Source organism: Dermacentor andersoni, chromosome 1 (genome assembly GCF_023375885.2).
Source record: "Dermacentor andersoni chromosome 1, qqDerAnde1_hic_scaffold, whole genome shotgun sequence".
Taxonomy (NCBI): Eukaryota; Metazoa; Arthropoda; class Arachnida; order Ixodida; family Ixodidae; genus Dermacentor; species Dermacentor andersoni.
The window spans coordinates 375,197,264-375,211,604 of record NC_092814.1 but is presented as its reverse complement, the minus strand read 5'-3'; the positions used below and the strand labels follow the sequence as shown (position 1 = coordinate 375,211,604).

Below are 14,341 nucleotides of genomic sequence, written 5' to 3'. Positions count from 1 at the left end.
GATAGACATGGAAAACAGAACCTTTCAGACGACTTTTGATAGACACGGTAGGGCCTCTACCAAAAACAAAATCGGGTTACATGTACTTGTTTACCATGCTGTGTCCAGCTACAAAGTTTCCAGAAGCAATCCCTCTGAAAGAGATCAGCTCCACCGAAGTAGTAGACGCGCTTTTGACAGTATTTGCACGACTTGGGTTTCCAGCCGAAATTCAGGCGGATCAAGGGTCAGTATTCACCAGCGCACCGACTTCCACATTCTTGCAAAAGTGCGGGGTAAAGTTGATACACAGTTCCGTCTATCACCCTCAGTCAAACAGTGTAGAGAGGTGGCATTCAGTGCTTAAGCGAGTTTTGCGTGCGCTCTGTTACGAGCACGAGGAGAATTGGGAGAACTGTCTGCCGGCAACTTTGTTTGCTTTGCGAACGGTTCCTCATGAGGCTACAGGGTTCTCGCGAGCAGAACTAGTGTATGTGAGGACACTCCGTTCTCCACTGAGAATATTAAGAGAGATGTGGGAGGAAAGAGGGGAGAGTCCAACAGTGGTTGAATACGTGCTAAATCTGCTGGAACGGCAAAGCGCAACCCAAGAACTAGTCGAAAAGAACATAGAAGTAGCTCAAAAGAACGCCAAATTCTATTACGACAAGAATGCGAGGCTTCGTACGTATAACGCCGGAGACCAGGTAATGATCCTCAAACCTTGAAGAACGAACAAGCTTGAAGTTCACTAGGACGGGTCCGTCAAATTATTGCACAAACTTTCAGATACTAACTATGCTCTGAAAATACGCCGTCGCAGGAAGGAGGGGAGGATATATCACTGAAATTTGACGAAGCCGTTTATAGAGCGGAGCGGAGTCGTTAACTATACCATAAAAGAGCAGGATCGCACTAGTACCAAGTTTAAGGAGTATAGGGCCACCTCCAACTCTGAAATCGGCCTAGAAAAAGTAGTAAACCCTTCGGTAAGGTAGCACGCTCTAAGACCCGAGCAGCTAGATGAGCTTAAAGGGGTGTTAGGGGAATATCTCGACAGGTTCAGCGGTCGGCGGGTTACAACCGAACTAATAACGCATGAAATAGAGCTGACATCAACCGAACCCGTAAGATCAAAGCCTTGCAGGGTGTCTCCACGACAGAGAGAAATTATGGAGGCAGATATACAGCGCATGCTAGAGTTGGGAATTATTGAGCCCGCTGAGAGTGACTACACGTCACCGCTAATACTGGTAGAAACCCCTTACAAGGACCCTCGTCCGTGTGCTGACTACAGGAAGTTAAATGCCATCACTAGGGATCAGCTGTACCCGACACCCAACATCGAGGAACGAATTGAAAGCGCTGATAAATACATTTCAACTGTAGATCTCGTGGGGGGGGGGGGGGGGGGGTGTAGTGGCAAGTTCGCCTTTCAGAAAATGCCAGCCGCTATGCCGCATTCATCTCACCTGTAAGCACTTTTCGGTCTCTCGGACTCATCTTCGGGCTGAAGAACGCGCCGTTTAGCTTCTCTAAGTTAATGGATATTGTCCTAAAAGACTTGCAGGAGTTCGCCTTGCCACATCTTGATAATGTAGCAATTTTTACGGACAGCTGGAAACAACACGTATCGCACCTCAAACAAGTGTTCTCACGGTTGAGGGAAGCTTGATAGACGATGAATGCGGAAAAGTGTAGATTTGGCTGTTCGCAGGTTACTTATCTGGGCCATGTTGTCGGCCAGGGCATGAGACGGCCGGCCGAGCTGAAAGTAGCTACGATTGGAGAATTTTCTCAGCCGCGCACGAAAACAGACCTTCGTTCATTTTTGGGACTTGTGGGGTACTATCAACGGTACATTCCGAATTACTCGCAAATGGCAAGTCCATTAAGGGACGCCCTGCGAAAGGGAGCACCGAGTAGCGTACAGTGGGATAAAGACAAAGAGAACGCTTTTCAAAGTTTGAAAACGCTATTGGTTTCTCGTCCTCTGATTCGCGCGCCAGACTACAAAAAAGAATTCATAGTTCAATGCGACGCAAGCGACAGAGGTATGGGCGTGGTATTTATTCAGGTCGGCGACGATATGGAAGAGCATCCTATCCTCTATGCCAGCCGTAAACTAAATGTAAGAGAGGAAGCCTATAGCGCTTCAGAGAAGGAATGCGCTTGTTTAGTTTGGGCCGCCCAGAAGCTGTCGTGTTACTTGTACGGAGCGAAGTTTATCTTCGAGACCGACCACTGTCCTCTGACGTGGCTCAATCAAATGTCACACAAAAATGGCCGCTTGCTCCGATGGAGTCTCAGTCTCTAAGAGTACAACTTCTCCGTTAGATATAAGAAGCGAAAGTTGCATAGCAATGCCGATGGCTTAAGCAGGCTAATTTGCATTCTGCGTTTAAGAGTCCCGCTTAAATTTTAGGGTTACCATTGTTTTGTTAGGCCAAGAAGATCCCCTCTCATTTAGCAGGATTCCCTCCATGATTGCTGAATTGGTCAGCCCGAAATTGCTTCGAAAATTGGCATAGCGAAATGCAGCATTTTTTGTTTGTTTCTGCACTTATATTTTCTTTGAAGGTTAGCGGGTCTAAAGTGAGAGCCAAGGCACGTCATCTCGGCGCAGAGCCGTGTTGTGGGGTTCGTTTTGCAGTTGCGTGTCCTTGTGGGATGTTTTGGGGCGGTGACATCATTACACAAGTGGTTTCTGCGATCCAAAGCATCACCCCCTGGCCACCAGCCGTTCTCTTCCTGCCCAGCGGTTGTCGGCGCTGGACAGTCGAGATTTTCCGGGCCATGGAGGCGCTGTTAAGAACGGCCCGCTCAGGTGCAAGTTTTGCCAGCCATTTGCGACAGCGGCGTCAACTTTTCTTGGAAAGCTACCGTTACGCTCTAGCCTCGGCGCCGTTGTGACTAAACTCGATCGTCGGAACAACTTTTCTTACTGAACGTGCGACCGCTGACCTGATCTCCTATGAGCGGGGGAGTTGCCGAGGGAACATCTCTGGAGGCCCCTTCCCACGCGCCGTTCAAGACGCAAGACAATGGACCACCGACGGCCGCGCTGCGGGATGAGCTCGGGGAATAAAAGGCGCCTTTCGTCACGTCAGCTCCGAGTTCTGCGAAGGCCGTCTGCCCTCGGTGGGGACCGTGAACCTGTGCGCAAGTGTGTGTGTGTGTGTATAATCCCTCGCGCAGAGAGGAGTCTCGTATACGGTGCTTGGTCGAACGTTTCCCTCACCTTGAGATCGATTGAGAGCCGAGTGTTTATAAATCGCTGTTGTGCGGCTGCTCAGGTTACTTTCTCTCGCAGTCATGCTAGACTGATGGACTGCAACGTCCTGATGTAGATACATTGTAGTTCCACTGTAGTTTTTTTGTACTTTTGTAGTTCCTTTGTAGTTCCTTTGGAGTTCCTTTGTAGCAATTGCTACGAACGGGTGGGTGTCTGATTTCCCTTTATTCTTTGGATACTGTAAATAAACCCATATTCCTCGTTATCGATGAGAAGCAGTCCTTCCCTTCAAGAACGTCCTCAGCGTGGATAAGTTGGACGACGGCATGGGCTAGCTACCTTCTAATTCACGCCTGGCTCCAATCTTGACAACTGATTGCAAGCGATGGGATTGACCCCCCCCCCCCCCCCCAATACTCACAACTGGATGTCAGCGCTGGGATCGTCTTACAACTCTAACACCACGTAATCTCAGATGCGTTACGTGGGCATAATCGCAGAGCTTGTTCGAAGCTCGTTCATTTGATATCCATGTCAACGGGCCTTGTATAAAACAAAACAAGATGATGAGAGGTCGCGTGACGCTCTTTTCAGCCTGTTTTTATCAGCTTTCGAATCACCTGTTTGTTGCTGGATGCCCCTTTTTTTCAATGCATATCAGTAAAGCCATCAAATAGCTACGTTCTGCATGACCTTGTTAACAGCTGTAATATCCATATCAGTGCAATATTTAGATGATATTTCACGCGGGAAAGGCATTTCTGCAGTCCCATAAAAATGCTCTGCAAGAAAGCTCTTCAGTTATGTTTGGTCAGCGCAAAATTATAACATTTCGTCATTAATGTGAACATCCTAAAACCCATTTGGCTCTGAGATTAAATGTATGGCAGCTGAATTAAATTCACTGGCGCTTCGACGAGAATAGCTGGCGGTTGCATTAATTTGAGTGGGAAAATGTAGTAGATTCGAATATTCTAATATCCGGTTAACCAGTTATTTAAACCGGATATTTTCAATATCCGTTTCTCAATATCCGTATAACCGCATAACCGGATTCACTTGCCTCCGTTTAAACCGGATATCCGGTTTGACGTATATTTGCAAGCACTAAGGTGTACCTCAATTCACGTGCTGATAGAGCGTTACGCAGAACATATGCATTTTGCCGCCTTCGGCACCGTGCGCCGGGCAGTCGACGCTTCATCCGGGAAGATGGGAAAGACGCCGCTGCTTTGACTTAAGGAACGAATCCTCCCTACAGCAGGCGTATCTTATCTGTGGGCGCGAAACGCGCAGGGAAGTGAAGGTTAGCGGATGCGCTGCAAGAGTGCGCAAGGCTCCACAGAACGTCCGCTTAGGATCTAGTCAAATGGCTTTTCGATGGTCGCATGTAGGCCTGTTCTACGCGTGTACTGCCCTGCACCGTGCGCCGGCTATCGCGAAACTTTGGTTCCGTGAAGCTTCACTTACCATGGGAAGAAGGCACCTCAGGCCGCAGTCAATGAATCTAAACGCGGAGTGAGAAATTACATTCTGCCTCCTCGCCGGCTCGCGGTCGCTGTGATGCGTGGCCATCCAAATTTTTTTCAATAAATCACGATTCCTGTGTTTGTGCTCATAGAGTCCAAATGGATCGCAAATGGATCGGTGTGTCGTACGTGTGTCCAGTGCGTTCTTGCAGCGGAATGGGAATACGTACATTTTTTTCGTTTAACCAGACGTCTAACTCGCACGTCCGCCTAGGAGACCCAGGAAGCCCAAGCAGAGAAAAGCCAGGTAAAGGCCGCGATAAAGGTGACCTTTTAAAAACACGCAAGAACTGGGCAGCGGCCAGTACCTGCGGTTGATGATTTGAACAGTTCAGTTGGATGGCCCTATGAAGCACGTATATTTTCATAAAAGCCGGTAAAAGCAGCCGATTCGACCTCTCAGCCCAATTTGCGAAGTTCATTGTTAACTTCTTTCAACATGACTTCGGCAACGGTAATGCAATGAGACATCGCGATGATATCCTTTTGTTTAGTATAGCTGCGGAGCGCGCCCGTCCGAGCAGCCCGGTTGCGCGCAGCGCGACGTGGTTTCGTGAGAAATGTAAACAAGAGAGGAGAACTGGCCCAATATAATGGCGGAGCGACGCCAACTTCCGGCTTCACAAAGAGTGACTTCAGGGCCCCTCCTCAGTTTTCCTTCCTCCATGCCTCTGTTGGACCCACTCCCCCATTCTAGTGCACTCTACCACGGGCTCTGCTGTTACCTCATTAATCAAAAGACTAGCGCAAATAACAGGGACACAGACCGAGGAGGCGACAGGACGAGCGCTAAGATTAGCGCACGTCATGTCGCCTCCTCTGTGTGTGTCCCTGTTATTTGCGTTACTCTTTTGATTAATGATGTAACACCAACTAGCCCAGCTTTCTGCCTTGATCTGCTGTTACCGCTAGCCATGGAGGAAAGAAACAGAATAGAAGAGGCCCTGACGTCACGTGTATGAAGCCGGAAATGCAGCTATGTAGGTGTGCCATCTCTCTTTGCGCCTCCAGTCATCTCGCTGAAGCATTATGTGCGAGCTGTGAACTTGGATTGCTAGGAGCCGCCGGATGTGTTTGCTGCTGACGCGCGTCAGAACAAAGTCTACGAAACTTCTGCAGCAGCTTTAGTGAAGCAGCCGCGCTCCTGTGCTTTTCCGTGGCACGTTGAAGAAGACGGTGTAGAGTCGCGCCGTGATTGCTTGAGTGTCTGTTGCCGTTTGATACTCACACACACAGACCCAAAACACAAATCTGAAGTTTACGCACCATGCTCCAAAGTCAGCGTGCATTGCGAACATAATGTGCTGCGAGAAAGGCACGGGATGAAAAAACTTATCTAACTTTTCAGAGGCCTAGAGCAGCAGCAAGAGCGTTAGGAGCGCAGTTGCTATGGCAACGTTGACGGTTGGGCTACCACTCCCATTGCTCCTTTGCGAAAAAACAGCACGTGACTTCCGCCACACTTTCTCCAACATGTCCGTGCTGGCCGGCGTGTCTCCTAGACTTTCCTTCCTCCATGCCGCTAGCAGTGGCCAAATCTACGAACTAATGTGCGCAGCCTATCGCTGCTGTGTAGCGGCCGGCCTGCCGTGAATTTCCCGGAACGTGGCTATCACAAATGACATAATATTTTATTAGGACTGCAGTCTTCAGTTTTGCGGAGTTGCAAATAAAAGGCCCAGGTCTAATACGGACTTTACTCAGGCCTGGGCCACACCCGATCTCGAAGCTGCTAGGTTCGAGCCCATCCTACGAGTCTGCCCGGTCCCGTGCTTTTTGGCCAACCAGAGCCCGTGCAGTGCTCTAGTAGAGAATTCCGAGTTAATTTGGGCCACCTGCGTTCCTTCAACGTGCATCCAAAGCGCAGTGCGCCAGTGTTTTGTATTCAGCCCCCATCGGCATGCGGCCGTCTTGGCCGGGCTCCAACCCACGACCTCGTGCACAGCACCGCAATGCCATGGCCAGTGAGCTACCGCGGAGGGTTGATGTCACGTTCAGGGAAGAAGGAAGTGACACGTGTTATTATTCACCTTTTCGAGTGACCGCTTTTCACCGTGTAACAAATGTTATCACTCAGCGCGGGACGCGCCCACATGTATCGGAAGTTTCTATAATGTTATTGATGGTTCTTTCTGCGGTTTCTTGTCACCGAAGCTTGTGTAATCTGATTGCATGCGCGACACGAGTTGTCTAGAATTTTCTGGAAGACACGCGGGCACCGGCGATTACTCTGGAAACTTCTTGGCTCATGTATAAAAGCCGGCGCGCTTGACCGGCCGATCCGACTTCGATGATCGCCGACTGGGTTCACCGCTATCGTTGTGCTTTAAGCGTAGCCTGTTCTTGTGATCACAGGCTCGCCAAATAAAAGTTAGATTCATCAATCGCAGTATTGCTACTGTTTTTGTTACCGTGACTACTACGCGGCACACAAATGAGGCACATCAGAGGTTTATAAGGTATCGAACTAGTATTCACGAGCACTTTATTGAATACGATCTTGAATTTTAGCGCGAAGTGACACAGACAGAGACAAGAAGCAGACAGCATCTAGTCTCTGCCTGTGTCAGTTCGCGCTACAATTCAAGATCATGTTACCGTACCAACTCGCCCAACTTTCTATCATTTTGCATTATTGAATAGCTGGGTGTAATTAACGTTCTTGAGCTTTATTTTTTTTTTTCGCCATGGTATGGACAGGTTTCTATGACACAGAGAGCACAGACACAGATATGAACACGGAGCGCAGACTGCACAGTGGTGGCAAACATTATCCGAGTGCTTGGCATCCTGCTGCGTAAGGTTCTAAGGCAGAAATACTTGAGAAGCTTTTCCAACCACGGTGTTGCTGTTCTCGAGGTTGTTGTAGGCCGCAACGGAGAAGCTGCACGTCCCTTCTGCCAAACGCCGCCCTAGGGTAAACGCACAATGTAAACATGTTATTAGGAAAAAAGATTTTCCATCCACGAGATGCATTAATGGTGCACTGTCACTCATGCTGTGGAAAGAATATGTGCTGCGCATTTTGAACATTCCGTCGACATTTACGACTGCTAGATTATGAAAAACTTAAGCTGCATTTTGCCTTCTTTGCAGTAAGCCGCTTCACATGGGACGAAGCAGCAGGGCAACACTGCTTGTGCATTTGGCAAATTAGTAATAGGTCATTAGAGTAATTTCTCCAGTAACTCCGCCGGACCACCATTTAACAGATTAAAGTCAAGAAAGCAGAATAAAGCCCAACGTGTTTGCTTAGCGGCTATGGTGTTGGGCTGTTAGGCACGAGGTCGCGGGGTCGAGTCCTGCTCACGGCGGCCGGATTTCGAGCGGAGCGAAATGCGCCAAAACCCGTGTACTCAGTTTTAGGTACACGTCAAAGAACCTCAGGTGGTCGAAATTTCCGGAGTCCCCCACTACGGCGTGCCGCATAATCAGAAAATGTTTTTGGCACGTAAAACACAATATTTCGTTTAAAGCAAAAGAAAGCTTTGTGCACTTGCTTTTAGAAATGTACACGTCTAGTCAAGACAATAAACCATTGTACGCATTTTACGCGGACATTTAATTTTATAAAGTGACTTAAAGCATACAGTATTGGGGCCTGTGACTGATGTGTCGCTCTTATAAGGTTCGCATTTGAAGTTATGCTGATGGTGCACTTAGAAAGGACGGATTATTCATACCTCTCGTTTTTCATCTTTCGTGTGCAGTGCGACGGTGTGCATAGGAAGTAAGAGAAGGGGCAGGAGAGAGTGCTTTTACAGTCAGTTCTCTTACTTCCCATTAGATTCTCGCGCTGCTAACGAAAGATGCAACATTACTAACTTGCCCGTTCAGCCACCCTTACTAATGGAAGTCAGATGCTGTGTTTATATTCTTTAAGTGAAGTTCAGCTGCTGCTGGAGATATTCCTCAGTGAAACGTCCACATAGCGCCTGATTCTTAGTCGGATAGATTTCTTTTCACCGCGTCTGCTTTCACTTATACCGTAGCCTTCTCTTCGCGAACAGGTTGGCACATGCGTATCGTCTTTGATTCGCGTGCGCCTATTGCGTAGGAACCCGCTCGGACGACTCTGTTACAGAATGCCCATGCTCTGCACAATTATTCGTGAATATATTGTCAAGACGTGCGAAGCCTGTCCGGCGCCGTATAGATGTTATGCCAAATAATATAAATAAATCACAGCTAGAGCGCCTGCTAATCATAATATAACAGTGCACTGTAGGCTTGAGGGCGTTAGCAACAAATCATTGGTGCATCGTTGTAAAGCGTTGTGAGGTACGCATGCAGTGAAAGTCCCCTTTGAATACGACTGAACCAGGAACATCAGTCCCCTAGAGATTTCTGCAAAGATTTGGGCGGTAAGCTATGAATTTTCACCTGTTATTGTTAAATTAGTTCCTGGCAGTGAGGCCGTCATGTGGTCACGTGCGCCATTACTGCAATCCCATGTGACAACGTAACCAGAGGGCAATCCAGCAGGCACCAAAGGCGGGCTCCAGTCGAGGCGAACACCGCCGTCATCCAAGCGAGTTGTTTTCAGTCCCAATGGCTCACTTGGTTCTGCAAGTTCATGCGAGCTTCAGTGTTTTTAGGTGAATGTTTATGAGGGCGTTGTGAACAGAAGACATAAAACTCCCTCAATCTTTCGACGGTGAAAGCGGCTGAATACAGTTGGTGGACAATACTGACAATGTGAAACATACATGAACAACTGAATTAATTCACTTGTATATGTGCGTTGACGCACTAACAAAACGCGCGATCTTATATATATATATATATATATATATATATATATATATATATATATATATATATATATATATATATATATATATATATATATATATATATATATATATATATATATATACATAATTTATTGAAAAGTTCTGTAGGCCCATGCATAGGTAGCTGAAGAAATGAAGGTGCACACTTACGAAAATTGCATCTTGAATATTTTTAACGTTGCGGCCATGGCACGGCCTTCGTCATAATAAACCGTTTACTCTGGCGAAGGCCGCGCCACGGCTGAAATGTTCAACACATTAACGATGCAATTTTCGTAAGTGTGCACCTTTGTTTCTTCAACTATATATATATATATAATATATATATATATATATATATATATATATATATATATATATATATATATATATATATATATATATTATGACAGTACGGATAGGCCAAGCATGCAAATGCTTTAAATTGGACCGACTAGAGTTATCAGGTGCTTATGTCGCTAAATGTGAAAAATTATCTAGACACAAGTGAACGTCGGCTGATTTAGCATTAAATTGAAGAGGACTCTCCATTCGTAGAATTACTTCAACGTAAATAGGACACGCTTAAAACGGGCCACGTACCCACGTACAATTTTCGTGTCTGAGTGGTGTGTTCGGGCAGCGCCCAGAACAAACTTTTTGCTTTCACAGCGACTTGTCTGATTTGAACATGGCTAGAGTAATGTCCTGTGCTCGCGGTGTGTGAGGGGATGTGGCGAGGCGGAAAATGGTTAAAGTCCCATTGCCACTTGGCACTCACAGAAGTCAACCAACTGACTTAATCTCGCGACTTCAGTGACTGAAAACAGACTGCGTCCCGGTGGTCCCACACTGCTATACATTTAGCTTTGGTACTGGATACAGTATGAGCTGTTGAACCAATCACCGCCACTTAATAGCTCTCACTCTAATACTGCCGACAGTTATTTTACATTTCCCTGCCTCCAGTGCCGATTCTTCTTCGGCAAAGTCTGCTCAGGCGTAGCTGACACCGCCGTACTATGCATTTCAAGCTGGTTATAATGACGTTACTAAAGCCTGAGAATGAACTTCAGAAAAGGCAGGTCTGCAAGGTGACGTTGACACCAATAATTCACCTCTTCGAAGAACCACAAATATGATGGCGTTATTGTTTTGTTTAGACAACTAACACTTTGTTATAAAATGATTACTAAGCTAGTTTTGAGTTATTCAGTGGTGAACTCATCCTATGGGTGTTTATTTGTGTTAATGTTCGGGGAGGGGGGTGCGGGTTTGTTGAATATAGTGTAATTTTGTCGTTACTCACTTTGTTTTCATTTTCTTGCCTCATTTTTAAAGCGACATCTGCATTATTCACTGTAGATACCTTTGCACCGTCCTGTGCATGCCTCTTATATGTGCATATATTTTCTTTCACCCTGTCGCCTTCGTTCAAAATTGGAGCGATCGGTAATGCTGATAATCCGTAAGAAACAAAAAAAGCTTAGATTGGGGATGACGCTCATTTTCTTGATGAGCATGTGCTGTTCGTTTCCAAAAGAAGCTTTGTTTTGAAAAAAAAAAAAACTCTGAGAACCCAACATCTCACGACTTCCATTGTCGCAATTATTAAAGTGGTGTTTGTGTTGGGCGAACGAAAAGAGCTCACGGATTGTTGTCGGCACCTTCAGCTGCGCTCTGAGCGGTCGAAGTGTCAAAGAATAGCGACATTGCGCGCTCCTTATTATCATATGCGTGTGGTTTACATGTTTTCATTTTACGTTTTATGAAATAATGTTCGAAGCTTGCGGCTCTAATATCGAGATGCGATGCGTGACTACAGTCGTGGACCTCTTTCTCATTTGCTCTAAGATAGAACATCTGTGAGCAGCGCAAGCTTCATATTAGAAGCGCCAGAAGGCTTGGCAAGCATAAATAGCAGTGAGCAAATAGACTCATCGCACAGCCCTTCCATAACAACAAAGTTTCCGTATGACAAAACGGTGTGCGGCGACCACGCATGTGTCCTGTTGCAATGGAAAGGCCGCAGCGCTTCACGCCACATTTCGCGAAAATAGAAAACGTCTGGCACTATATGGAAGCCGGTGTCCAACGTGGAGTGATTGACGGCACGCGTAATTACTACCGTGCACTGATATTTAATATAGAAGTCGACTTTTCTTAGGTAACGATTAATGGTGCCAGATGTAACGTTTGTAAATGTCATTCTGTGCTTAAAATCGGATATCTTGTCGGGGTTGGAAGTTAGCCAAAGATCGGAAGGCCGGTTGGCTTTGGGAGATGACGGTAAAACCGCAAATGAGGCAGCACAAGATGACATGGGTTGGGCCCGTTTTGAAGTCAGAGAGCCGCAGAGGAAAATTTGTTTTAAAGAAAGACTTAGCAACATGGATAAAAATAGGTGGACTGCAAAATCGCATAAGTATCTATCTGACCTGCAAGTCGTGGGCACTCAGCTGAGGAAGAAGTCAAGATAATTGGCAACCAAGTACAGGGTAATTTAATGTGTAAATAGACCACCGGAAAGTGAAAAAGAAAGTGTGAAAAACAGGCACAGTGAATTCGATGCAAACAACGCAAACAAAAAATGCCATGTAGATTTACAAGAAAGGGAAGATATAAATTAGAAGGGATAATCTCTACGATAACACAAAGGACGGTGCCTTGCTATTTGAGGCTCTAGCTGGTTGCCTAAAGACAAAAACATACTGGAACAAATGCTCAGAACGCCGTGAGGCATGTGCATGCTCCAGCGAAAATACATACCACTCAGCACATCCTAAAGGAATGCGAAGGCATTCACCCAGTGAGACCCGTCGGTAACGCACACCTTGCAGAAGCGCTTGGATTTAAAATGAACGGAAGAATCAGCCGGTCAGCAATCTAAATACGCGAAAGTCGCTAAGATTGTTAGTGGGAGAAAAGCATGGAACCGATTAATATGACTGGATCTGTTATAGACATACGTAGCTACGCAAGGTAGACGGAGAAGTTTTGAGGAAGAGAAAAAATATTAAGGAGGTGTATAAAGGCTTGGAATGGCGCCTGACACCAGCGAACACGCCGAGACCAAGTGGGGCTATACTAATCCAGGCATAACCAAATTACGAAGACCCACTAAGCTTCAACGAGACACTCCCTCACCGGAGCAGGAATTGGCCTCCCTGGTGCAGTATTCGGCCACTGCCTCCCCAAATTACTCACTCAATTACCCAATGGCCCTCAGTTCCCAGCAGCTGCGGAGCACCTGACCAGGGCGGCGGTCAGACCTGTAATGCAGCAGAGGGTGCTAAGAATCTCTGCACCCGGACAGGCCGCCAATGGAAATTGACCCTTGCAACGTTTAACACATCAACCCTTTCGAGTGAAGTTAGCCTAGCAGGACTCTTCAAGGAACTATCAGGCATTGTTTGCGATACCATTTGCCTTAGTGAGGTTAGAACTGGTGAAGCTAATAGAGTGCTGAAAAATGGCCACGTCCTCTGCTATAGAGGACTACCAGATAAGAAGCAGTTCGGAGTAGGATTCCTAATCCATAACGGTATAGCGGGCAACATTGCCGAAATCTACAACAATAATGAGAGGACAGCAGTAGTCATAATAAATCTAAATAGGAGGCCTAAAATAAAGGTAGCATAAACTTATGCTCTAATCTCCAGTCAAGATGATGAATAAATAGCGCAGTTTTATGAAGTTGTTGAATTAGCGATGCGAAAAGTGCAAACTCAGTATACTGTAGTCATGGGTGACTTCAATGCAAAAGTGGGGAAAAGCAGGCTGGTGAACAAGAAATTGGCAACTACATCGTGGATTCTAGGAACACGCGAGGAGAGATGTTGGTAGAGTTCGCAGAAAGGAATAAGCTTCGAATAATGAACACCTTCTTCAGGAAGCGTTTTAACAAAAAATGGACCTGGAAAAGCCATAATAGTGAAACAAGAAATGAAATTGATCTCATACTTTCTGCCTATCCCAACTTAGTGCAGCATTGAAAAGTGTTAGGTAGGGTAAAGTGCAGTGATCATATGTTAGTGAGGGCTAGGATTTACCTCAATTTGAAGAGGGAAAGAATAAAACTGGTCAAGAAGAAACACGCCAACCTAGACGCAGTAAGGGTAAAAGCAGACCAATTCAGGTTAGCACTTTCAAACAGATTTGCATTGAGATGAAGATTACATGGAGGCAATGAATGAAACCATAAGTAGGGTGCCTTCAGAAGCAGCAATTCAAGTGGGAGGTAAGGCCCCAAGGCAACCAGTTGGTAAGCTCTCCCAAGTAACAATGGACCTAATAAAGAAACGACAAAGAATGAAAGTGTCCAACTCAAGAGATCAGACAGCATTCGCGGAACTGTCAAAACTAATGAACAAGGAGAAAATAAGGGATATTTCAAATTATAACGTGAGAAAGATTGAGGAAGCACTAAAAAATGGACGCAGCCTGAAAATAGAGAGAAGGAAACTAGGCATCGGACAAACCAAGACGTACGCACTGAAACATAGATAAGGCAATATAATCAGCAATCTCGAAGATATAGTAAAAGCAGCGGAATAATTCTATACGGAACTGTACAGCACCTAAAGCAGAAACGATACCTTCATTCACAGTAGTAATGAACAGGTTAGAGAGGCTCCTTCTATACCTAGCCATGAAGTTAGAAGGGCCTTGCAAGACATGAAAAGGGGCAAAATCGGCAGGAGAAGATGGACTACCAGTCGATGTAATAAAATATGTTAGACACAACATCCTTGAAACACTAGCGGTCCTTTATACCAACTTTTTATCGACTTCACGGGTCCAAGAGAACTCGAAGAATGCCA

At 46.1% G+C, this 14,341-nt stretch overlaps 1 protein-coding gene across 1 annotated transcript in view; it reads right to left on the bottom strand.

Moving 5' to 3' along the window:
- Positions 1-7,374: 7,374 nt before the first annotated feature.
- The window catches only part of LOC126518567 (tyrosine-protein phosphatase Lar-like), a 111,605-nt gene continuing 104,638 nt past the window's right edge, over positions 7,375-14,341 (bottom strand). The window contains exons 8-9 of the mRNA XM_050168342.3: positions 9,127-9,309; positions 7,375-7,655 (exon numbers count right to left, since the gene is read on the bottom strand). Of these exons, the coding sequence (XP_050024299.3) occupies positions 7,549-7,655; positions 9,127-9,309 (290 nt within the window). The 3' untranslated portion in view covers positions 7,375-7,548. The remainder of the gene's footprint in view (positions 7,656-9,126; positions 9,310-14,341) is intronic.